The sequence below is a fragment of the Canis lupus genome, chromosome 18 (assembly GCF_003254725.2).
Source record: "Canis lupus dingo isolate Sandy chromosome 18, ASM325472v2, whole genome shotgun sequence".
NCBI classification, from domain to species: domain Eukaryota; kingdom Metazoa; phylum Chordata; class Mammalia; order Carnivora; family Canidae; genus Canis; species Canis lupus.
In genome coordinates, this window is record NC_064260.1 from 36,999,852 (window position 1) to 37,025,012 (window position 25,161).

The 25,161-nt window shown below is 42.1% G+C and overlaps 2 protein-coding genes across 2 annotated transcripts; both read right to left on the reverse strand.

Annotated features, from left to right (window-relative positions):
- Nucleotides 1–5,426: 5,426 nt before the first annotated feature.
- Nucleotides 5,427–6,643, reverse strand: LOC112663734 (olfactory receptor 10V1-like). Its single transcript, XM_025452802.3, has one exon. It carries the CDS (start codon nucleotides 6,641–6,643, stop codon nucleotides 5,705–5,707), a length of 939 nt encoding a protein of 312 aa, XP_025308587.2. The 3' UTR covers nucleotides 5,427–5,704.
- Nucleotides 6,644–20,625: 13,982 nt separating this feature from the next.
- Nucleotides 20,626–22,043, reverse strand: LOC112663733 (olfactory receptor 10V1-like). Its single transcript, XM_025452801.3, has one exon. It carries the CDS (start codon nucleotides 22,015–22,017, stop codon nucleotides 20,989–20,991), a length of 1,029 nt encoding a protein of 342 aa, XP_025308586.3. The 5' UTR covers nucleotides 22,018–22,043; the 3' UTR covers nucleotides 20,626–20,988.
- Nucleotides 22,044–25,161: the final 3,118 nt, after the last annotated feature.

Sequence of the window (25,161 nt, forward strand, 5' to 3'; positions counted from 1 at the left end):
TCTTTGCCAATTTGGATGCCTTTTATTTCTTTTTGTTGTCCAATTGCTGAGGCTAGGACTTCTAGTTCTACATTGAATAGCAGTAATGATAGTGGACATCCCTGCCATGATCCTGACCTTTGGGGAAAAGCTCTGTTTTTCCCCATTGAGAATGATATTTGCTGTGGCCTTTTCTTATATGGCTTTTATGATATTGAGGTATGTTCCCTCTATCCCTACACTGTGAAGGGTTTTAATCAAGAAAGGATGCTGTACTATGTCAAATGTTTTTTCTGCATCTAATGAGAGGATCATATGGTTCTAGTCCTTTCTTTTATTAATGTAGCATATCACATCGATTGATTTGCAGATGTTGAATCACCCTTGCAGCCCAGAAATAAATCCCACTTGGTCATGGCAAAAAAATCCTTTCAGTGTACTTTTGGATCCTTTTGGCTAGTATTTTGGTGAGAATATTCGCACCCATGTTCACTGGGGATATTGGTCTGTAATTCTCCTTTCTGGTGGGGTCTTTGTCTGATTTGGGGATCAAGGTAATGCTGGCCTCATGGAAAGAGTTTGGAAGTTTTCCTTCCATTTCTGTTTTTTGAAACAGCTTCAAAAGAATAGATGTGGAATCTTTAAATGTTTGGTAGAATTCCCTTGGGGAGTCATCTGGCCCTGGACTCTGGTTTGTTGGAAGATTTTTGATGACTGTTTCAATTTCATTGCTGGTAATGGGTCTATTCAGATTTTCTGTTTCTTCCTATTTCACTTTTAGTAGTTTATACATCTCTAGAGATGCACCTATTTCTTCCATATTGCCTAATTTGTTGGCATATCTTTGCTTATATTTATTATATACATATAATATATTTGCTTATAATTGTCTGTATTTCTTTGGTGTTGGTAGTGATCTCTACTCTTTCATTCATGATTTTATTTATTTGCATTCTTTCTCTTTTCTTTTTTGATAAAGTCTGGCCAGGGGTTTATAATCTTATTAATTCTTTCAAAGAATCAGCTATTAGTTTTGTTGATCTGTTCTACCATTCTTTTGGTTTCTATTTTATTCATTTTTGTTCTAATCTTTATTATTTCTCTTCTCCTCTGGGTTTAGGCTTTATTTGTTGTTCTTTCTTCAGCTCCTTTAGGTGTAAAATTAGCAGGAGCCCAACATGGGGTTTGAACTCATGACCCAAGAAATAAGCCCATATATCTATGGTCAACTGGTATTTATTTATTTACTTATTTATTCATTCATTCACTCATTCATTCATTCATTCATTCATTCTTTTGCAGTAGGCTCCTGGCCCAGCATGGACCCCATTCCAGGACTTAACTCACAACCCTGAGATCAAGACCAAGGCTGAGGGATGCCTGGGTGGCTCAGCTGTTAAGCATATGCCTTCAGCTCAGGGCGTGATCCTGGAGTCCCGGGATCGAGTCCCACGTCAGGCTCCCTGCATGGAGCCTGCTTTTCCTTCTGCCTATGTCTCTGCCTCTCTCTCTCTCTCTCTGTGTCTATCATGAATAAATAAATAAGATTTTTAAAAAAGACCTGAGCTGAGATTAAGAGTCAGATGCTTGAGAAACTGAATCACCCAGGCACCCAGGCATCATTTACAAAGAGGTCTTCTATCATGTTGTTCAGATGTTTTCCTAGCATGACTTCCATATGCCATATGCCTTTGATTTGACAGTATAATTTGAACCTTATAAATTTGTTTTTATGTTTATATAAACTCAATCCCTGGACCTTAAAGCACAAAGTGCTACTCTGAGGAGCCTGGTTAAAGAAGCCTCACCCAGAGGAGGCTGCAGTTACTTTGAGCTGCAGGAGACATGTTTGTTTCTTAGAAAACCTTTGAAACACCTGTCATGAGTAACAGATAAACATAGTAGAGCATAGGTGAAAAGCAATTAAATAACTATGGCTTAAAAATGTTTATAACTGGGATGCCTGGGTGGCTAAGGAGTTGAGCATCTGCCTTTGGCTCAGGGTGTGATCCTGGGCCTGGGATCGAGTCCCGCATTGGGCTCCCTGCGAGAAGCCTGCTTCTCCTTCTGTCTCTCTGCCTCTCTCTGTGTGTCTCTCATGAATAAATAAATAAATAAATAAATAAATAAATAAAATATTTTTAAAAATAAAATATTTATAACTAAAAAGATAAGCTATCTTGTATATATCTCCATTTAGATTTTTTTAAAAGTAGTTTCCACGCCCAACATTGAGCTTGAACACACAACCCTGTGATCAAGAGTTGCATGCTCTACCAACTGAGCCAATGCAGGCACCCCTCCATTTTATATTAAACTAACCATGCTGAATCTTTTCTTGTACTCTTACAGTTTTTCTGTGCTCCCCCCAAGATGTCACAATAATTTGAGGAAATAGAGTAGATATTATTGCTCCAATTTTATTATGAAATTTACAGAAAAATCAAGGGATCTCCACAAGCTCTCATAGAACAGTGATAGGCTTGCTGGGAGAGGTAGTAGTTTTGTTCCCCAGGCTTTGAAACCACACCATCCACGTCAAATCCCATGTTCTGCTTGTCCTGGCTGCGTGAACTTGAACACATTACTTAAATTCCCTGTGTCTCAGTTTGCTTATCTGTAAGCAGGGGTAACAACAGCACCTGTCTGATGGGTTTTTGTGATGATAAATGGACAATGATTAATTCCCTTATGCAATCACTTAAGAAGAAACCTACTAAGCCATGATAACTACAATTGTTTTTCTCAAGGAACATAGGGAATTGAAAAGCGCCTGGAATATCTCAATCACTAGTGAAACCACCCTCTTGGTAGTCAGTCAGCCTCAGCAGGTTCAATGGGGTAAGGAATAGAAGAGTTTCGTGGTGACAATTCTGAAAACATGAGAGAAATGCATCCCTCTTCCTAGAGTGTGACCTCACATTTGCACATTACAGGCACCAGGTGAACCTGCAGGAAACCACTGGTTGGAGTTTGATCGGCACAATATTCTTCACACTTGTTTGATCATATAAAATTTATTTCTCCCAAACACCAATTATTCACCAAGACTTGTGTCCTGCAGATAACACTGACCTAGTGCAATATTGCGATAGAACACAGGAGGGGCAGCAAAGAACCAAGGTGGATCGTTTCTGGTTGTCTTTCAAAGGAAGACAGGAACATTTCAGTTCCATGTAATATGAATTCTGGTCATGGTTTCTGCTTTCTAAGTCTGTGATACATTTTCAGAAAAAAAGAGAAAAGGAAAATAAATGTCCCAGACATTTTATGCTTTTCCAGATAAGGAAACAGAGGCACAAAAAGCTCATTGTTTATTCTTATGCCCTTTCAATTCTCTCCTTTAGAAATGCCTTTCCTGGGCACCTGGATGGCTCAGTTGGTTAAGAGTCATGAGAAGAAATGCCCTTCCTGCTCCTGTTTGCACACAGAGAGACCTGGACACCTGCATGCTGCAGCTCAAATGCCACGTCCCCCATCAAACTTGCCTTAATTCCTTTCGCTGTCCCTCCTCCAGAAGTTCATAGCTTTGCATCACTTGCCCTTGGGCTATCACAATTTGTGTTCTTAGACTGCTCGGCCATCCTGACTTCAATTTGTGTTCTTAAACACTACCCAGACTTAACTTCCTCCAAGGCAGGAGCTGCCTCTTACTTATCTTTCCACTTCTTGTTCCACCTACCACAAGTGGGTACATAGCACATAGCAGAGTTCAATAAAAAGTTGTTTACTGTCTTCTTAAACTTATTGAATGAATAAATTACTCATAATTTAAAAAAAATTTTTTTTTCAGTAGGCTTCATACCCAACTTTGGGCTTGAACTCACAACCCTGAGATCAAGAGGTATACACTTCACCAAATGAGCCAGGCAAGCACTCCAATAAGTCACTAATCAATGGGTAGAGGAATAAATGAGCTTCCCCCACCCTACAAAAAGACAGGAAACTATCTATATTCTGATGTCATTACCCTGAGACAGTGATCACCCTAAAATGATTATCCTTTTGCTCACAGCCACATTAGGGTCCTTTCTCCCCATTGTGTCCAGGCGGTGTCTATCTTCACAGAACTAGTTTTGCTCAACCTGAATCCAGATTTGAACCAGCGTTATCCCTCCCCTACCCAAAGAGGCTCAATTAAAAAAACAATCTTTCCATATTGTGTATTCTTAGTATCTTCATCCATCTGGGCTACTATAACTGAGTGAAGTAAGTCAGTCGGAGAAGGACAAACATTATATGTTCTCATTCATTTGGGGAATATAAATAGTAGTGAAAGGGAATATAAGGGAAGGGAGAAGAAATGTGTGGGAAATATCAGAAAGGGAGACAGAACGTAAAGACTGCTAACTCTGGGAAACGAACTAGGGGTGGTGGAAGGGGAGGAGGGCGGGGGGTGGGAGTGAATGGGTGACGGGCACTGGGTGTTATTCTGTATGTTAGTAAATTGAACACCAATAAAAAAAAAAAAAAAAAAAAAACAAAAAAACAAAAAAACAAAAAAACAAAGTACCATAGACTGAGTGGCTTTATAAACAACAGAAATTGAGACACTTGGGTGGCTTAGTTGGTTAAGCATCTGCCTTTGGCTCAGGTCATGACCCCAGGGTCCTGGGATCCAGCCTTGTGTCAGGCTCCCTGCTTGGCAGGGAGAAGTCTGCTACTTCCTCTCCCTCTGCCTGGCGCTCCACCTCGCTCTCTCTGTTTCTCTCAAATAAATAAATAAAATCTTAAAAAAAAAAAACCAAAAAAACAGGAATTTATTTCTCACAGTTCTGGAGGCTAGAAGTCTGAGGTCAGGGCTGAGTGAGGAACATCTTCCAGGTCACAGACTTCTTGTATCCTCACATGGCACAAGGGGCCAAGGAGTTCTGTGGGGTCTCTTTTATGAAAGCACAAATCCCATTCATGAGGGCTCCAACCTCGTGACCTCATATTTCCCAAAGGCCCCACCTCCCTATGCCATTCCACTGGGGACTAGGATTTCAATAGATGAACCTGAGGTAGGGGACACAAATATTCAGACCAGCTAGAGCCGGATAGGAATGTGAGGCACATGAATGCGTGTGTGCTGTGTATCTGAGACAGAGGGACACGACGGGGAGGAGACCCAGCGGGCACGGGGAGAGTGAGTTAGATGCAGACTAATAACACATACAGAGTCAGAGATTGAGATGGAGACTGGTTAGCTCCGAGTAAGAAAAAAGAACCACAACTTTTAAACTCTAGCACTTTCCCCATCACTTTTCCCTGGAAGAAGAATTTAGGATGAAGGAGAATTAAAAAATGTGTAAGCTCAGCATTTGCACCACGGGCATCAGTGGAGAGTGGTTGGATGGTCCCGGTTTGATATGCATCTTTTTCTCGGGTCCACGTGTGAGCCCACTAAGACCTGAGAACTGGACACACACTCTACATGTCATGATGAGAATATGTAATGACCACATTCACGGCTGTATCTCCCTTTAAAAAGTCACAGTATTTTCACTTTGGGTCCCCCAAACTAGCCCAGATTTAAGTCTGGTGGGCCTTTTAATCCCCATGTTAGAGATGAAGAATCTGAGGCTGAGAAAAAGAAAAATGAGTTTTCAAATATAATATATCGAGGAAGAAGTAACAGTATAAAACCAATGACCTCTGAGCCCCCACCTCATCTTTTAGAAAGCACACTCCTCTGTTTCTTCCCAGCAGTGTTGGAAAGGAGCACCCAGAGTGCTCCCGGTGCTTAGGACAACAGGAACCTGATCATGGTTCTCCTCAAAGCATCCTTAAGCTCCCTGTTTCTCATGCTGTAGATCAAGGGGTTCAGCACAGGCGTGATGAATGTGTAAACCACAGACACCACCTGGCCCCTCTCTGGAGAGTAACTGGAGCTGGGGCACAGGTAGATGAGGCTCCCACATCCATACTGCAGCAGGACCACAGTCAGGTGAGAGGAGCAAGTGGAGAAGGCCTTGTGCCTCCCCTCTGCTGAGCGAATCTTCAGGATGGCGGCCACGATGAAGACGTAGGAGAGAGTGATCAGCAGGAAGGGGATAGTGAGGACGGTGATGCTGACCACAAAGAGGGTGGCCTCATGGACCCAGGTGTCTGCACAGGCCAGTCTCATGACAGGGAGGACATCACAGTAGAACAGACTGATTTCTTTACTGCTGCAGAAGGGGAGTTGGAAGATGAGCACAGTCAACTGCATGGCCAAGATGAACCCCAGCACCAGAGACCCCATGGCCAGTTGCACACACAACCGCCAACTCATCATGAGGGTGTAACGCAAAGGGTGACAGATGGCCACAAACCTGTCATAGGCCATGACAGCTAGTAGAATGCAGTCAGCACTGCCCAGGAAGATGAAGAAGAACATCTGGGTACCACAGCCAGGCAGGGAGATGAGGGCTCTCTCTGTGGACAGGACGCTGGCCAGGGTCAGAGGGGCGATGGTGGAAGAGTAGCAGATCTCCAGAGCTGCCAAGTTGGCCAGGAAGAAGTACATGGGGGTGTGCAGAGAACGGTTGAGCCAGATGATGAGAGAAATGGAGACATTGCCGCTGATGCTGACCAGGTACATGATCAAGAAGGCCACAAAAATCAACATCTGCACCTCAGGGAGTTTGGAGAAGGGGCGGAAGTGGAAGCGAACCATCCCAGTTTGATTAGCACCCTCCATGTATTCAGTGCATGCGGCCTGTTGACGGCACCGTGCTCCCCCTGAGGATAGATTAAGGTCAGGATACAGAGCTCCTGCCAGGTGGCCCATTCAACTCTTGGCCTCTCCCTTTCTTGATCTCCCCAACCCCAACCACCTTTACCTCCAGGCTAAACTCCGCAACGGGGGCGCCTGGGTGGCCCACGCAGTCAGTTAAGCATCTGACTCTTGGTGTCAGCTCAGGTCATGGTCTCATGGTCCTCAGAGAGGCCTGTGTCAGCCTCCACGCTCGGCGCAGTCTGCTCGAGATTCTCCGTCTCCCCCTCCCGCTTGTGCGCTCTTTCTCTCTCTCAAATAAATAAATAAACAACAAAATCTGCAACTCACTTTTAAATCAGACTTCTTGTTGTAATCACCCAGAAGTAGTTCACCACAGAAATCCTTTTTTGAAATTGTGGCAGAGTGTATTTTGCATAGTATTTTTGAGCTCAGCCCTGTGTCAGTGTACAATTCAGGGCATCAAGTACGTCCACAGTGCCATGTAACCATCACCTCTATCCATAACCAAAACTTTTTTATCATCCCCAAACAAGATTCTGTACCCACTAAACAATAGCTCCCCACATAGTCTCCTCCCAGCCTCTAGTTACCTCTATCCTGATTGCTGTCCCCGTGAGTTTGCCTATCCTAGGTAACTCATACAAGTGGAATCACACAATATTTGTCTTTCTGTGCCTGGCTTATTTCACTAAGCATAATGTTTTCAAGGTCCACCCACACGGTAGCATATACCAAATTTCCTTTATGTTTTATGGCTGAATGCTGTTCCACTGTGTGTACGGACCACATTTCGTTTATCCATTCATCTGTTCATGGACACTTGGATTGATTCATTGATTGATTGATTGGTTTTTTGACACTTGGATTGTTTCCACCTTTTGTCTGTTGTGAGTAATGCTGCCGTGAACATAGGTGTATACGTATCTGTTCGCATCAGCTCTGAAATCTTAAATCACAGGATGCCATACCCGGACCACAAATCTCTCTACTCCCTAATCCTTTACCTGGTTCTCGAGCACAGCCTCTGGGATCAGACCAGGTTCTAATCCCTGATGTGCCATTGACCAAGAGTATGGCCCAGAGCGACTCGTTGAAGCTTCTGCTTCAATTTCTCTACCTATAAAAATGACAATAGGACAAAACTCTTAAGACTGTTGGGAGAAGTAAAAGTATCTGGAGAAGTAAAAGTATCCCTAAACCCTCCATGAGTGTTAGCAATAATCATTAATACTTCTCGTCTTCCACCTCTTCGAAACTGCCTTGATCCTCTACTTCCCCCAAATAAGCCTCCTTTGGGCTTTACTCCCTTCCCTACCCAACCAAGCCTATATAGTTCATCTTTTCCATTAGCCTTTTGCCAATACTGTCACTATTCTTGGCTCCTTGACCTTTTCTCAATCCTGTCACCTTCTGTAATACTCAACATACCTATTCCAGGCTAGACAGGACTAGACATGACAAGATCCTGCCTAATGAGGCCACAACAAAGGGGCATTATCAACCCCAGCACTATCCCCAATCCCCTAAAGAGCCCCTCCTTCTGGTTCCCACCAAGACAAGTGTAAGTTTCCCCAGTGTCTTCAAGTCTTCCCTTCTGCCTTCTTCTTCACTAACAGAGGACCCTACCTCCAACCTTATGGAAAGAAATAACAAAAGCTACCTGGAGGCAGTTCATCATCATCATCCTCATTAGCACTGGACCTCTGATATAGGACCTATAACATATCCATAACACATTTCTCCAATCTTACATCACCAGAGGGGAATGCCTCCCTATCTCCTTCCCGTTATGACCATTCCCTACTCCTCCCTTAGCACAAGCCATCCAGTTTCCATCTTACTCCTTGAAAATACCCTAATAAAGGTCACCAATGACTTCCAAATCATTGAATTCGGCAGCTACTTTTGACCTGATCTGAATGGTATTTGCAGCTATTGGCTACTCCCTACTCCTTGAAATTCCTCACCCGTGGCCTCTGTAATATTGTTCTACCCAGACTCTCTTCCTACCTCTCTCGAGAACATTCTTACATAATTATATTTTCAAACGTCGTGACACATCTTCAGACATTAGCATAGAAAAATTAGCAAAAATACATTCTTTGGGGTATCCCTAAACCAGTCAGGTCACCTTGTTTAGCTTAACTCAGGGTGCAAAGGGGTTCCCCCACCTTCTTACTGCAGCTTTATGAATTCTCTACTTCAGCCTTTCCCGTTTCCCACTTTTCCATTTCTGTCACTTTCAGAGACAGCTCTTCCTCTTAGTGATTTGCAAAAGGAAAGTTTTGTTGGTTATTCTGGGTCTGTTCCCCAGATCCACACTCTCCAGCCTGCTCTGCCCCATGGGAGGCTCGTCACTAAGGACTGTATTAGCCAGTCTCCCTCACCGCGTAGTTTCTGGTTGAGGTTGGCCAATGAGACGTACTGGCAGAAGAAAGAAGAGTAGCATAAAGAGCAGTAGGGTATTTATCCTCCCCCAACACACACACACACACACACACACACACACATACACACCATACCACATCTCCTGCAGAAACAAAAACTGACACTTTTTCTTCCAATGATGAAGCAATTCACAATGCCACAGTAAGAAGGCAGGGGAACCACTTTGCATCCTGAATTAAACCAAAATAAAATGACCCTGACTGGTTTATGGACACTCCAAAGAATGTATTTTTGTTCATTTTTCTATGCTAATGACTGAAGATGTGTCATGACCTTTGAAAATAATAATCATGTAAGAATATTGCTTTCCACCATAAACAGAATAATACAACCTTAGTTTTCTTGCTGATTTGCAGTTTTAGCCTTTGAATATTTGTTGGGCTTTTGTGTCTGACAAACCAGTCTTTTTAAAGTCTGATACCGGGATCCCTGGGTGGCGCAGCGGTTTAGCGCCTGCCTTCAGCCCAGGGCGCGATCCTGGAGACCTGGGATGGAATCCCACGTCGGGCTCCCGGTGCATGGAGCCTGCTTCTCCCTCTGCCTGTGTCTCTGCCTCTCTCTCTCTCTGTGTGACTATCATAAATAAATAAAAATTTTTAAAAAATAATAAAGTCTGATACCCTCCATGCTTTGCAAGTAAAGTGTTTTCCTTCCCTACGTGCATCTTTCCCTGCACAGCCATCTGGCACAGCCTTATGCCTTACCTTAAGCCTTATGCCTTATGTAAGGTAAGAGGCCTAGAAGATGGCTGGAATCATGGTAGGAAAATTTCATCTGAAAGTTTCTGGGAGTATTGTCCCTTCCAATTTTTAATTCCTTTTCTGGGAGCAACATTAAGAGCACAGACCTGCCTGACTCTCTCTATGCAGAGTAAGTGAAGATGGTCAGCACACCCTCTGCTCCAAGTATTTTATCTCTAAATTAAACACTAAGGAGGCAAACAGTTGTAAGAAAAAGAACTATTATCTATAGCCAAGGATTTCATCATTCCTGAACGATACGTTTGCCTCCGTGTTCACTTGTGTATTTTTGTTCCCTCCATAGTTTCTAAGCTCTTTGAGGGCTGGGACGATTGGGTCCCATTCTTCACTAATGGCCAGGACACTAGCAACAGTGCCAGGCATGATGTAATTCTGTATTGACATGAACACTGGAAATTATTGAGGTCCTATCGATGCCAGTGACTGATACTTAGTACTTCTGAGATGAAGTAATCTTCATTTTAGCACTCTGATACTAAAAAGGCATATCCTTTCTGGAGAGATAACCAGCTGTTAGGTTTTGTTTTGCTTTGTTTTTAAGATTCTATTTATTTATTTTAGAGAGAGTGGGGGGTGAGGAGCAGAGGGAGAGGAGGAGAGAATCCTCAAGCAGACTCCCCACTGATCACAGAGCCTAACGAGGGGCTCTATCCCAGGACTCTGAGATCATGACCTGAGTCAAAATCAAGAGCTGGTCGCTCAATGGAGTGAGTCACTCAGGCATCCCGAAGATAATCAGCTGTTTTCAAGAAGTGATTTAAGATGTCACATGCATTGGGGAGCCTGGGTGGCTCAATTGGTTACATGTCTGACTCTTGATTTCTTTCTTTCTTTCTTTTTTTTTTTTTTTTTTCTCTTAATTTCAACTCTGGTCATGATCTCAGGGTTGTGAGAGGCTTTGCACCGGGCCTGGAGTCTGCTGAAAATTCTCTCTCGCCTCTCCCTCTCCCCCTACCCGTCCCTTTAAAAAAAAGGGAGGGGGGATGTCATCTGCATTGAATAAGTGCTCTCAACATTTAAGGATCTACCCTAAGGAAATAGCCTGGAATATGGAGCCAAATGCACAAAGGTGTGTACTGTATGCCTTAATAATTTTTCATAAAGAAATAAAACAAATGCTTGACAAAAAGTAACATTTCAGTCACTTGGGGTATATTCATATGAGGAACTATTATATTGCCATTAAATTACTATAGGTAAAAGGTTTAATAAAGTGAGAAGGTGATTATCACGTTAAATGAAGAAAACAAAGAGGCAAAACTGCATGCATAGCATGAACCAGTTATATTACCAACATAAAGGGCAACAATAAACTCTTAATGGTGTTTTTGAGAGAAATGGGTGATTACTGTTTTCTCCACTTTTCAGATTTTTCAAAAATCGTTTCCAAAAGTGTGTGTTTATTTTTTTAGTCATAAAAATTTTATTGATTTTTTAGAATTCTCATTTGAGAGGCAAGGAAATTGAAGTTACATAACACACACCCCTAGTTATAAAACCAGTCATTGTTGGAACTAGGATTAATATCTAGATACGGCCACAAATCTGCATACTTGCCTTGCTAGATCTAGGTATTTATTTATATGTTTGTTAATTTCCAGACATAACACACTCTGGATTTGGTCTGAGTTTATTGTCGTATCCCTTCCTTCCTTCTTTTTCCTGTCTTCCTTCTTTCCTTCTCCTTTTCTTCATCCTCGTCTCTTTTCTTTTTTAAAAAAATATTTAATTTATTTATTCTAGAGAGAGAGAGAGAGAGATAGGATCTCCAGCAGACTCCCCACTGAGCAGGACATGGGGCTCCATCCCACAACTCCCACAACTCGGAGACCACCACTCAAGCTGAAACTAAGAGTCGAACTCAACTGACTGAGCCACCCAGGGGCCCCATCCTCATCTCTTCTTAAAGCCAATCCTTCAGATTTAGCCCATCAAGATCTTACAGAGAGTTGCAATTCTTTGCCCCAACGAGTAATTGATTTCTCTCCCATTGTCATCTACAAATTTAATGAACAGCTATTAGACCAGATGTGGAAGCCACATGCCTCAGCATTTTACCCCCCAAAATCTCTCAACATTTTCTCCAGAACATCAATAAGTTTTCAAAGAAGTTTTTAAAAAAGGTTCTATGTGTGGAGTGTCTTAAAAACTACAATGAATTCCACCACAATACACAATCACATTGATTACAGAAGAGATATTCAACATACCTTAGGTAAGGAATTCTAATTCCCATTGCTTGGACTCACCTGAATTCACAACACTTTCCTCATGCCCTTGCCCACCCCCCCACACACACACATACACACATTTCTCTCTAATGAACACATTTATGTCATCCTACTTAACTATTAATTCATGTTTCCCTTTTTGCCTTAGCTGCAAGGAAGCCCAAAACTAAGTTTTATATTCAACTGCTTTTCATTCAGTAACTATTTCTGTTTCACTCTTGCCTTTTATACTGTGGAAGTGGATTTTAATCTTACCGTAGCTAGTTTTATTGCAAGGCGCTCTAGTTTTAGGAGCATTCAAAGCATAATAAATATACAAGTAAAACATTATTCTTGCCTTTTGTGTCTTCATCCAAGGTATTGCAAGCGAATGAGAAATCTCTCCACTCTTCACTCTCCACTCCCAAGTTTGCTCCTCGCCGGGGTATTCTCAAGTGTATAAAAATGACAATCCCGTGAGCTTGGTTGTAGTTAAACATTCTCTTTCATTATCTTTCTTCTGCTTTTGTTGATGCATAATTCCTTGCTATGTGAAGGTAGGATCAGGGAAATCCAGCTCTCTTCTCACCCAGGAAATATAAAACCTCAATAATATTGCATCTTTTTGGTGAGTCTCTTTTGTGGTACCAGTACTGCTTCCAAAGACTTGGTGAATATTCACAGAGAGCCCTTCCTCTTCCATAAAGACCTTGGCATATTCCTCTACCTTCTTCCCTCACAGGGTGACTGTACATTTACTCATTTGATGAGTGTTTATTGAGCATCCACTATCAAGTAGGCATTGAATGTGTAACCTGGAAACTGAGCAGATTACATTATATTTTCTGAGTGTCCCAACGAAGCATGTACCCCTCCCGCAAGGAGGGTGGATAACGGTCACATCAGGCAACCTAGGATATTAGTCACATTTTGAGAGGGAGGCAGATTTATTTTCCCACACTTAGCAGGGGAATGTCTGTTTTGAAGACCTATTTGTTGTCAAAATATCTGGCATAAACAGTGTCACTTTATTTGCTCCAGGAAATGGCATGAATGTTCCAACTCACTTGTAACTCCACCCCAGGAAGCCCCTCACAGGATTGGGGGATCCCAAGGTCAGTCAGGTTCATTGGTCCATTTCCCAGGGTCTAGACCACACAACAGCTCAATCAGCCTGGTCTTCCCTGTATCCTTACCTTCTACCTAGAGAGGCTGGTGACCACATTCTTCCCTGAGACTGAGTGAAGCCCACAATGGAAGCCTCTTCTCAATGATCTGGGGAATTGTGTAGATAAATCAGGAGATAACCCTCACTCAGCACTGAGGGGAGCACACATCTGGACACTGTTCACCCTTCCCTGCTGCCTCTTCTCAGGGAAAATCATGGGACTTTGGATCTTGTAGAGACAGAATTCTGGCTTCTCTCTCAGCTCTCAGTTCTTCTCATCTTATTTCTGGGGAATTCCCTTCCAGCTTTGATTCAATAAACCCCAAGAGGCTAACTTAGTTTTTAACTTGACCATCCCCTGTGGTCGATGTTGGAACACAAATAGGAATTGTTTGGAGACATGATATTCTAAATTGGTCTAATTACTACTAGACTTTGCTATATTCTAATTATTGCTTAATTTTTACTCTCCAAATTTGAGAGAGCTTAAAAGATATACAGCTTTAATTTTTTTAAAAGATTATTTATTTATCTATTCATGAGAGACACAGAAGGAGAGAGAGGCAGAGACACAGGCAGAGGGAGAAGCAGGCTCCATGCAGGGAGCCCGACATGGGACTTGATCCCAGGTCTCCAGGATCAGGTCCTGGCTGAAGGCTGCGCTAAACCGCTAAGCCGCCAGGGCTGCCCTACAGTTTTAATTTATCCAAGTAGAGATTAATTTTGTGCACCCAGACAAATGCTAGGAATCCTTCAGAATTCAGCCAAGTGTCACCTGTTAAATGAAGCCATATTCTGATATATACACCTTCCCATACTCTCCTCCAAAAAACGAAAAATCCCTCCCTGCTCCATGCTCTGTGGTGGCTTTGTCCCCACCCCAAATTATAGCATTTACCACTCTGTATTGTGTTTATTATATTACTTGTTACTCCACCCCTACCACATAGGTCCTCAATGGGAGCAACTAATTCAACAAGGTATTGATTGCATTGTGTGATGTATTGTGGTGCTAACAACCCCACAGATTCCTGCTATTCATTGATTGCAGAATGTTACAGCACTGTTCCTTTATTTATTCACCAAATACTGTTCAAGACCCTACCACACACGCTATAAATTAAGTGTTGTTATTGTTGTTTCAAGATTCTATTTATTTATTTTGAGAGAGTGAGGCTCCACGGTGAGCAAAGAGCCTGATGCAGGGCTCAATCTCAGGACACTGAGATCATGACCTGAGCCAAAACCAAGAGTCAGACACTAAGTCAAATGAGCCACTCAGGTGCCCGTAAATTGTTTTATGCCAGCAGTTGATAGTGATTCTAGCGAAGGCTATTATAAAATGCAGGAAAAACATTTCCCATACTTCAAGCATTAATGAACATTCTTCATGATTTATGTTTTATCTGACTTACTAGTATGAATTACTTAATATTTTCCTTGACTCAACTTAAATTCAACCCACACAGTTTTTGTTACGTATCAATATGTACCATACTGGTTCTACTTTGTAATCTCTCTTTTTTAAGTAAATACAAACAAATGTTTACATACTCGTTCATGTGTCACCTAAAACTTTCCTTTACAAGAACCAGTAACTCTGAAAACTCTGAACATTGTTAAAATGAAGGCCTGCAGGGGTGTGTGTATGTGTGTGAGAGAGAGAACTTGGCAGGAGGTTGTCAAAGCAATCATGAAAGACAACCACACAACAATTCCTGAAACACAATCACCAGCCGTTTGAAAGTCTAACAGTGTGTATACTGAATGGGAACATGTGTCAGAGAGGAAAAGTGGTCAAGTCTCCACTCAGAGAACTCAGAGAAGGGCCAACGGGACCATTCTGTTGCTCTAGAGCAGAAGGCTCCAGCTGCAGGCCCACAAGCTACCAAGAGGCAGTGGGTGGCCTTCAGGTGGCTACAGTCACAGTTTCGTTGCCCTGCCCAATGCCCCAGAATGCAACACAGCAGAGCAGCTGCCATGCTTGAGTTGGGACTCCATTTCTTTGGAGTCCAGCCCCCTTTCCACTATAGCAAGAGCCACAGATGTCTTTGAGTGATGTGGGGACATAGTGGCAGTAGTTTATTCATGATTTCTCCCAATTCTATTCCTTTCTCTCTTTCCATTTCTTCCACCCATTTCTCTCCCTTTTTTCCCCCTACACCCCAACTATGGTTCTCTCTCTGCCGAATTTAATGTGCCTATGCCTTATGGGTGTTAAATAAATATCATTTTTAAGAAGCTATGGGGAGAAAAACCCACTGACTACTTAGCAATGGCACCAGCCTTGAGTCATCTTCTGTCTTTCTTCTAGAATCAGACTCCATGGAGTTTGGAAAAGAGAATGACTGCTTCCAAGGAATCTATGAAGCAATGTCTATGACTGATGCACCTCTTTCCCCCGATGATTTCTCCACATTCCCCAGTGAGTCACTGAGTGCATCTAGCTGATCCGAAAATTCAGTGTGGTTCCCCCACAGGCTACCACGAACCACATCAGGCATAGTTGGCAAATGTGTCTCTGGGATGAGAAGGGTCAGTGAATCTTGCAGTGAACTTGCTGTTGATAGAAGAGGCCTTGACCTTCATCTTGACCTATATCTCACCTCTTCAAGAAGACCAAATCAGAGAGACGCTACAGCAAACACTGCATGGCCCCAAAGATCATTAGCAAAGGCCAGGAAGGGTTCTAAATTTCACTACAAACAAATCATTAAGTCATTTGATTGTACTTTGTACTTGAAAGTTTTTAATTTCTAGGTCAAACTTACCTGAGTAACAAATAAATCTTAAATATACACACACGGATTTGTGTTCAGTAACATCCACAAGTGAACAGGTTGCATTTTTCAATTTGCTCCTATGTTTTACTCTACAGCCTGGCTTCTGTTACAACAGACTCCTTTCATTCAGATCTGAGGCACCATTCTATCTGGTACCACTCCCCTGAATATCTGCTGTTGGTCATTTATACAACCATTTCCCTAAGAGTGTTCCCAGAAGATTATCTTGATCAGGTTATGCTACGAAAGAAAGAAAGAAAGAAAGAAAGAAAGAAAGAAAGAAAGAAAGAAAGAAAGAAAGAAAGAAAGAAAGAAAGAAGGAGGTGAGGGAGGAAGGAAAGGAAGGAGAGAGAGAGGGAAGAAGGAAAAGTGATTAGTGTTTTGGGAAACCCCAGCCCTACAAAGACTGCTCCACGATAAAAGGTCCCAGGTAATGTGTTTGTTAATCTTCAAGAGGAAAGTAAAATATGCACTTTCCCACCCTTAATTACCCAGGGATTTTTTTTTTTTTTTTTTTTTGTGCCATCAGAGGGATGTGAGCCTTTGAAAGTAGGCCACCATTTTGAGAAATGCTCGCTTGTTCTAGAAGAGAAGAGGATATAATTTCTCATGGCAACTTTTCCTCTCAGCAACACTTGAGAATTCTAAGATCTTTGTGCTGTTGGAATCTGGCGTACTTGCTCTCTTAGCATAGAATAAATTTTAGGAAATAATGCAAATAAATTTTGGGAAAACCAAGAAAAGCATTTTGTTTCTAAGGAGCAATAGAATCCAAATGAGACTCATATTGTCTGCTGCAGTACACAAAGTACTTTTATATCCATAACCTCACTGATGATCCTTTCAACAGACCTCCCAAGCGGGATGACTTTGCAGGGGGAGACACTGGTTTCACTGCCAGAACATGGGCATATAGTAACAAAGGAAGAGCGATTGAATTTAAAACAGTTCCTGAAATGTAAGCGTCTTCCCCCTTGGCTTCTAGTCTTCTATAAGGTTCATCCCATTTTTTTTTTCATGTAGGAAAAACCGTTTATCAATAATATCCAGAAAAAGTCAATGTACTCTGAACAGCATGAACCTCGTAGTATCTTTTCTTAAAAGCATCCTTAAACAACTTGTTTCTCATGCTATAGATCAAGGGGTTCAGCACCTGGGTGAGGAATGTGTAAACCACAGACACTCCCTGGGCCCTCTCTGGAGAGTAACTGGGGTTGGAACATCCCTACTGCAGCAGGACCACAGTCAGGTGAAGGGAGCAGGTGGAGAAGGCCTAGGGCCTCCCCTCGGCCAAGCGAATCTTCAGGTTGGTGGCCACGATGAAGACAGAGGAGGGAATGATAAACAGGAAGGGGATGGCCAGGACGGTGATGCTGACCATATAATTTGTGGGGTAAGTTTAATTTACATTTCATTTTAATCTCATAACACCTTACTGGATCTGTTGATCAATGTTTAGTGCTTCAACTCCACAGCTGAGGAAGCCACAATCCCCATAGGTGGGTTGACTTGTCCAAGTTTGCACAGCTGGCCAGTGGCTGATCTGAAATTTTAAACCACGACTTCTGATGTCCTATCTCACCCTCTTCTGTCTATTTGTGTGAACAAGAAGAGGATTTGAGGGGCCACACAGTGGCCATCTAAAGCTGAGTTACAGCCTGCCTGATATTTTTAGTTAAAAAAGGGAATACTTTTTAAAATAACTATTTTCTATAAACTAGGCAGTAGGGCCATTGCTTGCTTAGTTCAGGCTATTAGAACAAAGCGCCACATACTGGGTGGCTTCTAAACAAAAGAAACTTATTTCTCACGATTCTGGAGGCTGGAATTCTGAGATCAGAGTGCCACATGGTTGGGTGAGGGCCCTCTTCCACACTCTCAATTATATCCTCATACAGTAGAAGGAGCTAGGGAGCTTTGTATGATTTCTGTTATAGGAGCACTAATACCATTCATGAGGACTCCACTCTCATCACCTAATTACCTCCAAGAAAGTACCACCTCCAATTCCATCACATCAGGGATTAGATTCAATATATGAATTTTGAGGGACCACTAACAACATTCGGCTCATACTAGGCCACTTCCTTTCCATAGCTAATGCCACTAGGCGTCATTCCAGTAGGCTCAGACCAATGAGTAAATAAAATCAAATTAGAATATGATGACATTATTTTATGCTGTTCAAATTTGATTCCACTGGAATACCATTATGAAACTGGAGCACGTTGATGGATGTGTAATGCAAGAAAAGAAAACCAATCATGTCCAAATCCTGTACGGCAAGTACAAGACTGGCTTGTTATTAATGCAGGATATATGTATTCCAACTCTTGGATAAAAATGATAACCAGAAACTTTCTCTTCTCCAATTCCTACCCAGACCCTGGTTAAGTAAAATAGTGTTTATGGAGGATTTCCTGAAAGACATGCTGGCCAGTCAGGCTCTAACAGTTTAGGTTTATTCCCTAAAATCAAGTTAGAAAATTTGAGAAATTCTAGAACATCCTTTTATTGACCATAGCCATCCCTTCCAGAACTGCTTTTAAGGGACTTAAACATCAATGTCACACCATCAGCTTACACTGGGAATGAGCCCTAGAAAATTCATCTCATATTTACTATATGTTATCGTGGTTAAGGTTACAGGCTTTGAAGTTAGATGATGACAGCACTTACTAGCTGTGCAATCTTGGGAAAATTACTTAGTCTTTCTAAGCCTCAGTTCTTTACATATAAAATACAGATAATAATGGTAATTATCTTATAAGATATTGTGGGAATCAAATGAGTTAAAATGTACTAAGCACCTAAACAATGTCTCGTATATCCTTCAGTGCTCAATAAATGATCGCTAGTGTTATTATTATAATTGCTCGTATGTTGTTTAGTATGAAATATCCTCCTTTGAAAAATTATGGGAAAAGATTCTTTTATATCTGAGATTTAACAAAAAAACGCATTAATATTTCTCCATATTTCTACTATCTATTATTATATGAGCTCTGAATTGTCCAACAGGATTGAATTTTATTCTTATCCTTGGCTAGTAGAAATCTCAGATACCTGTAGGTGACCGAGGTATAGACTGCAGAGAGCACGTGGTTTGCATTTCTGCACAGCAATTTTACTGCTATATTCTCTATAATCCTGTCTAAATTTTTCCTTTACCCCAATATTCTTGCCTGTGTGTTTTTAACATTTGTATCGGATATATTTTTAAGCTGCTTCACATTTTTTTGTGGAAGCAGAATGGAAACAGAATAAATTAAAAATAGAGAAGTAATGTATTAATTTCAACAAACACCATTGCTATCAATAAAATATCTGTTGAATCTCCACACAAACACAACTAAAAATACTTGGATGAAAATGAATAAATAAATAAATAATCAAACAAAAATAAATAAAAATAAAAATACTTGGATTCCCCAGGAATTTTTGCCATCAGGACTCCATATTACCCCTCCTTCTCACGTGTAACATAATCAGATATGGAATAGGCTAGTTTTTATCATCAATTGCACTTGCAACATCAAGAAGAGAATGGGATTCTCTTCTTTTTGTCTTACTAAGGAAGGGATCTTGAAAATGCCTCTCCCTACTCTCACTTCTTCTTCTGGTCCCCGCCACCAATCTCCCTAACAGCCCTGCTCATTGCCCATTTGGGTTCTCCTGTGAGAGTCACAAGAGCCATCTGGTGCCATGAGAAGCACCTGATTCTACTGCTTTGGGAAGGGCGGATGGGACCAGCAAGAAGGCGGGACTTGAAAAACTTGGTAAAAGCCGTTTGTTCAAGCGCCAATTGACAGAGGATTTAAATAAATAAATAAACAAATATTGATCGTGGTTTCTTCTGTACTTTCCTATCACATCTTTACACATTCATTATCTCACTGGACTGTCAACCCAACCCCCTTGAGGTAGGAAGGCTGCTGTTATCACCATCTTCTCTCTTTCATGAAGGAAAGGTTAGGACTCAAGTTTGTGGTTGGACCTTAAGGCTGGGTACCCAGCACTTACCAGAAAATACAAAGAAAGAATAAGCCATTTCTTCCACCCTGAGGAGCCTTATAGACTTATTTTTTTAATTTAAATTCAATTAGCCAACATATCATACATCATTAGTTTCAGAGGTAGTGTTCAATAATTCATCAGCTGTGTAGAACACCCAGTGCTCATCACATCACGTGCCCTCCTTAACACCCATCACCCACTTACAGACTTACTACAGAGACAATGCCAAAACACATGAAACCTGGTTGTATAAAAAGAAGTATGGGGGATCCCTGGGTGGTGCAGCGGTTTAGCGCCTGCCTTTGGCCCAGGGCGCGATCCTGGAGACCCGGGATTGAATCCCACGTCGGGCTCCCGGTGCATGGAGCCTGCCTCTCTCTCTGCCTCTCTCTCTCTCTCTCTCTCTCTCTCTCTCTCTCTCTCTTTCTGTGTGTGTGTGTGTGTGTGTGACTATCATAAATAAATAAAAATTAAAAAAAAAAGAAGTATGATTTAGTGAAAAGAGGAAGATCGCCGTCAAAGGAGTGGCCAGATGGACTTTATTAAGGCGGTGGGACTTGAGCAGGCAAAGAGAGGGGTCAAAAGATATTTGAATACGTGACTCCATTGGGCCTGCATCTGTCAGGGAGGTAGGCTCTTCAAATAGGTAACAGGCCAGCATCCATTATATCAACTGCAACTGTGTCCCTGTGTGTCCAGTCATTCATCCTTTTCTTCACTGACACTCCTGTCCAGTCCTTATTCTAAGTCATATGAGGGACGAGGCTGGCTAAGTGGGCAGGGTCAATCCAGGGCTTCCTCACTGGACGCCACTAAAAAGCAGAGGAATTCACACTGAAGAGCATTTTGCAAGCTGAGAGAGCCATGGAGACGGTTATTTCTCCACCCCTTCCTTTTAGCTTTGGAGTTTTCCTGTCCTTTACATCATGCCCTTATTCCTGGTTTGGGGAATATTTTTTCTAGGAAGAAATATTTCTGGTTTCCTGACCCAGCACATTCTTGCCATAAGTCTCCTTATTGCATCAGTCACCTCTTGATTCCTTATGCTATAGATCAAGGGGTTTAGCACTGGGGAGAAAAAGGTGTAGACAACGGACACTGCCTGGCCCTCTTCTGGGGAGTAGCTGGAGCTGGGACGAAGGTAGATGAGGCTGCAACACCCATATTGCAGGAGAACGACGATAAGGTGGGAGGAACAGGTGGAGAAAGCCCGGCGCTTTCCCTCAGCTGAATTCATCCTCAGGATGGTGGCCACGATGCAGCCATAGGAGAGGCAGATGAGGAGGAAGGGGACAGCCACAGCCACCACGCTGAGGGCATAGAGAGTTGCTTCATGCAGGCGGGTGTCTGTGCAGGCCAGGCGCATGACTGCAGGCATGTCACAGAAAAAGTGGTGGATCTCATTGTGGCCACAGAATGGAAGGTGGCAGATCAGAATGGTCAAGGGCAGTGACAACAGGAATCCCAGCCCCAACGAGCCCAAAGTCATCTGCCCACAGAGCTCCCAACTCATGATGAGGTTGTAGTGCAACGGATGACAGATTGCCACGTACCTGTCGTAGGCCATGACAGCAAGCAGGACACAGTCAGACCCGCCAAGAAGGATGAACAAGAACATCTGGGCCCCACAGCCAGGGAGAGAGATAAGCATCCGCCCCATGGAAAGGATGCCAGCCAGAGTCAGGGGAGCAATGTTGGTAGAGTAGCCGATCTCCAGCACGGCCAGAACAAAAAGGAAGAAGTACATCGGGGTATGGAGGGAGTGATCTCTCCAGACCGTCAGCCCAATGGTCATGTTTCCAACAAGACTTCCTAAGTACAACAGCAAGAAGGCCACAAATAGGAGGGGAACCACCGCTGGGTCTGTGGAGAAGGGGTGGAAGTGGAACTGGACCACTCCTGTCTGGTTTTCCTCTTCCATGAGACCTGGTATGAGGAAAGAAGTCATGGGAAAAGTGACTCTCCTGTCCTTGAACCTGGAACAGGCCCAGCCGTGTAAAAAACACAGTCTGCAATCCCTGAGTATTTACCCTCACTGCTTCCTTTGGAGTTCAGCTACTGTTATCTCGCCCGGCCACTGCTTACTCCACTAGCTGTGTGACCTTGGAGAAGTTGAAGTTACAGACTCCAGCGCTCTCCTTTTAATCACGGGGAGAGTGTAACACCCACCTCCAGGGCGTGGTGAAAATTAAATGAGCTCCCATGTCTGAAAGTGCCGAGCCTGACACACTCAGTAGGTTCTTTGCTTTTTTAATTTTAATTTTATTTTTTAAAATTTTATTTAAATTCAATTAGCCAACATACAGTACATCATTAGTTTCAGATGTAGAGGTCAGTGATTCATTAGTTGCATAGAACACCGAGTGCTCATTCACATCACGTGTCCTCCTTCATGCTCATCACCTAGTTACCGCATCCCCCATCCACCTCCCCTCCAGCAACCTTCAGTTTCCCATGGTTAAGAGTCTCTCATGGTTTTTCTCCCTCTCTGATGACTTCGCATTCAGGTTTCTCTCTCTTCCCTTATGACCCTCTGTGCTGTTTCTTATATTCCACATATGGGTGAAAACATAGGTTCTCAATGGGGTTTCCTATTTTCATTCTTTCCTTGATCTTCATTCCTTTTTTTTTAAATAAGCAAACATTTCTGATCATTCACATGCCTCTTTAGTACTCTGAATATCCCTTTACCACACCAGCACCTTAAAAATACAAATTTATACAAAGAACATACAATTCTTATATAGATCCCAGAAGGCAGGCCCTAAGGTGCTGCCTTTAGCCGATAAAAACGTGGCCCTGGAAACCCAGATGAGTTAAATAGCTCACATGGCTATCTTCCCCAAAGTCAGGATTTTGTAATCGTATTTTTTTCCTTCAACGTTCAACTATCAGATTGTTTTGTTTTGTTTTGTTTGCCAAACATGAACCCTACTCTCATTTTGCCCTCTTTCGCATGTCCACCTGGTGGACACTATGGTGTCTACCCTGGATAGAGTTTCACGCCCTCATACGTGGCTCACCCACCCGCCAATCCAACTTATACTTTTAGATCCAACCCTCTTCAACACATTTTAAATCATATTACTCCACACTGACTTTAAGCTTAAAGAGCAAAAGAACCTCAATTTTGTCAATTATACTTCAATAAAACTGAAGAAAAAGTAAAGAAACCTCTATTCTTGTATTACACACCAATTATTACAGGTTGAGTCACAACATATTTTTATAAGTAAAATTAGCATGATTCACGGAGTGAGGTGGGAGTTCAGGAAACCACTCCCTGAACATACCCCACTGCCCCATTTCACCACCCATATCTTTATTCTAAGTCACTAGGTCATTATGCACATGACCCTTAAATTGTATCAAGTTTGAATTTGCTGCAAGGTAGATTTGCATATGCATGAAGTATTTTCCGATGTTTATAGAATTTTCAGTTACATTTGAATGGCCACAGATACAGAGGGCTCTTTGCACTGATCTTCTCAGGGGATACTTAGGCCAGGCCAAAAACACTGTTCTGCTAAATTACAGGGGTGGGACCAAAACACAAATTAATTATTTTTGTTGTTTAACAACTGAGCCAAGTTTTAATATTATGTTTTCTTTGGATTTGGATTTTAAGGATGATCCTCGGTGCTGCCAAAGTTGTGGAGAAAAGAGCACTGCCAGGCTCGCTGGTGAAGCGGTAAAAGGTTTGACATTTTGGGAAAATATTTTTCAAATGCTCATATTTTGTCAAAACACGGACAATTTTCCAAGCTGGGTAATACAGACCTAAGCATTCATTATACTGTCCTCTTAATTCGTGTAGGTTTGAAATTTTCCAAATAAAAAATAAGCATTTGAATTTAAGTTGAGTTATTCCGCTTCAGGACTTTAAAGTCAGAAATTAGTCTAAAATACAACAACCATAACAACCACCAAAAGCCTTATACACAAGGCAAAAATCACAGCATAATTGTAATAGAAAATCATGAAACCTAATACAGAATGCTAGATTCAGTTAATGAAAACCTATGCAGTTGTTTAAAATTACATTCATAAAGACAATGTAATAACGTGAAAACATTTGTGATATAATACTACACAGAAAATGAAACTCAGAAAGTTATGGTCTCTACACCACACAGAAAATTCAGTCTTTGAGTGATGAGCCTGAAAGATATGTTTCCTGTTTTATATTCTCTAATGTCTCATAATAAACGTCAAACTCTTATAATTTTCATCACAAGCTTATAACATGATAAAATGAGAGACAAACAGTGTTGTCCTCAAATTGCAGAGCACAATATTTTGCAAATTTTTAGAGCAAAGTAAACAATTTATACAGAATCTTTCTTTAAGTAAAGTATTTGTCTCATCACAATTGACCACCACATTTTCATTAAGAAAAGTATTGTTGGGGGCACCTGGGTGGCTCAGTGGTTGAGCGTCTGTCTACCTTTGGCTCAGGTCATGATCATGGGGTCCTGGGATGGAGTCCTGCATTGGGGTCCCTACATGGTATCTGCTTCTCCCTCTGTCTATGTCTCTGCCTCTCTCTGTGTGTCTCTCATGAATAAATAAAGAAAATCTTTAAAAAGAAGAAAAAAAGAAAAGTGTCATTGTGTGAATGCACTTAGTCCTTCATCCAGATAGCTTGTGGTCAATCAGCTCCAGAAGGGAAGTAAAGGAAGGTTGCTTTTCCAGCCAGCCTGCCTTCCTTAAAGACCGAATGGAACAGCCTCTGTGCATCAACTATTCCAGGGAAACAGCCCCACCGGGCCCCACGGAGCACCATGCACTGCCTAGGAAGTTCTGATGTGGAAACTTGAACCTGGCCCTTCATACTCGGTACGGAGACAACACCCCCTCTTCACTCTACATTGTCCACTCTTGAGTTACTTGTGTACATGTCTGTCCCCCTGGCAACGCAACACACTTGGAGCTTCTTTGAGGGCAGCTTCTATATTTGCCTGTATACACACACTCACACACCAGCTGCCAATGACCAATGCAACTCAACTTTCAAACAATAGTTAAGCCAGCCTGACTAAAGCCAAAAATCCTGAATCACAGCAGGGAAAACTAGAAAAAAAAGAATAAG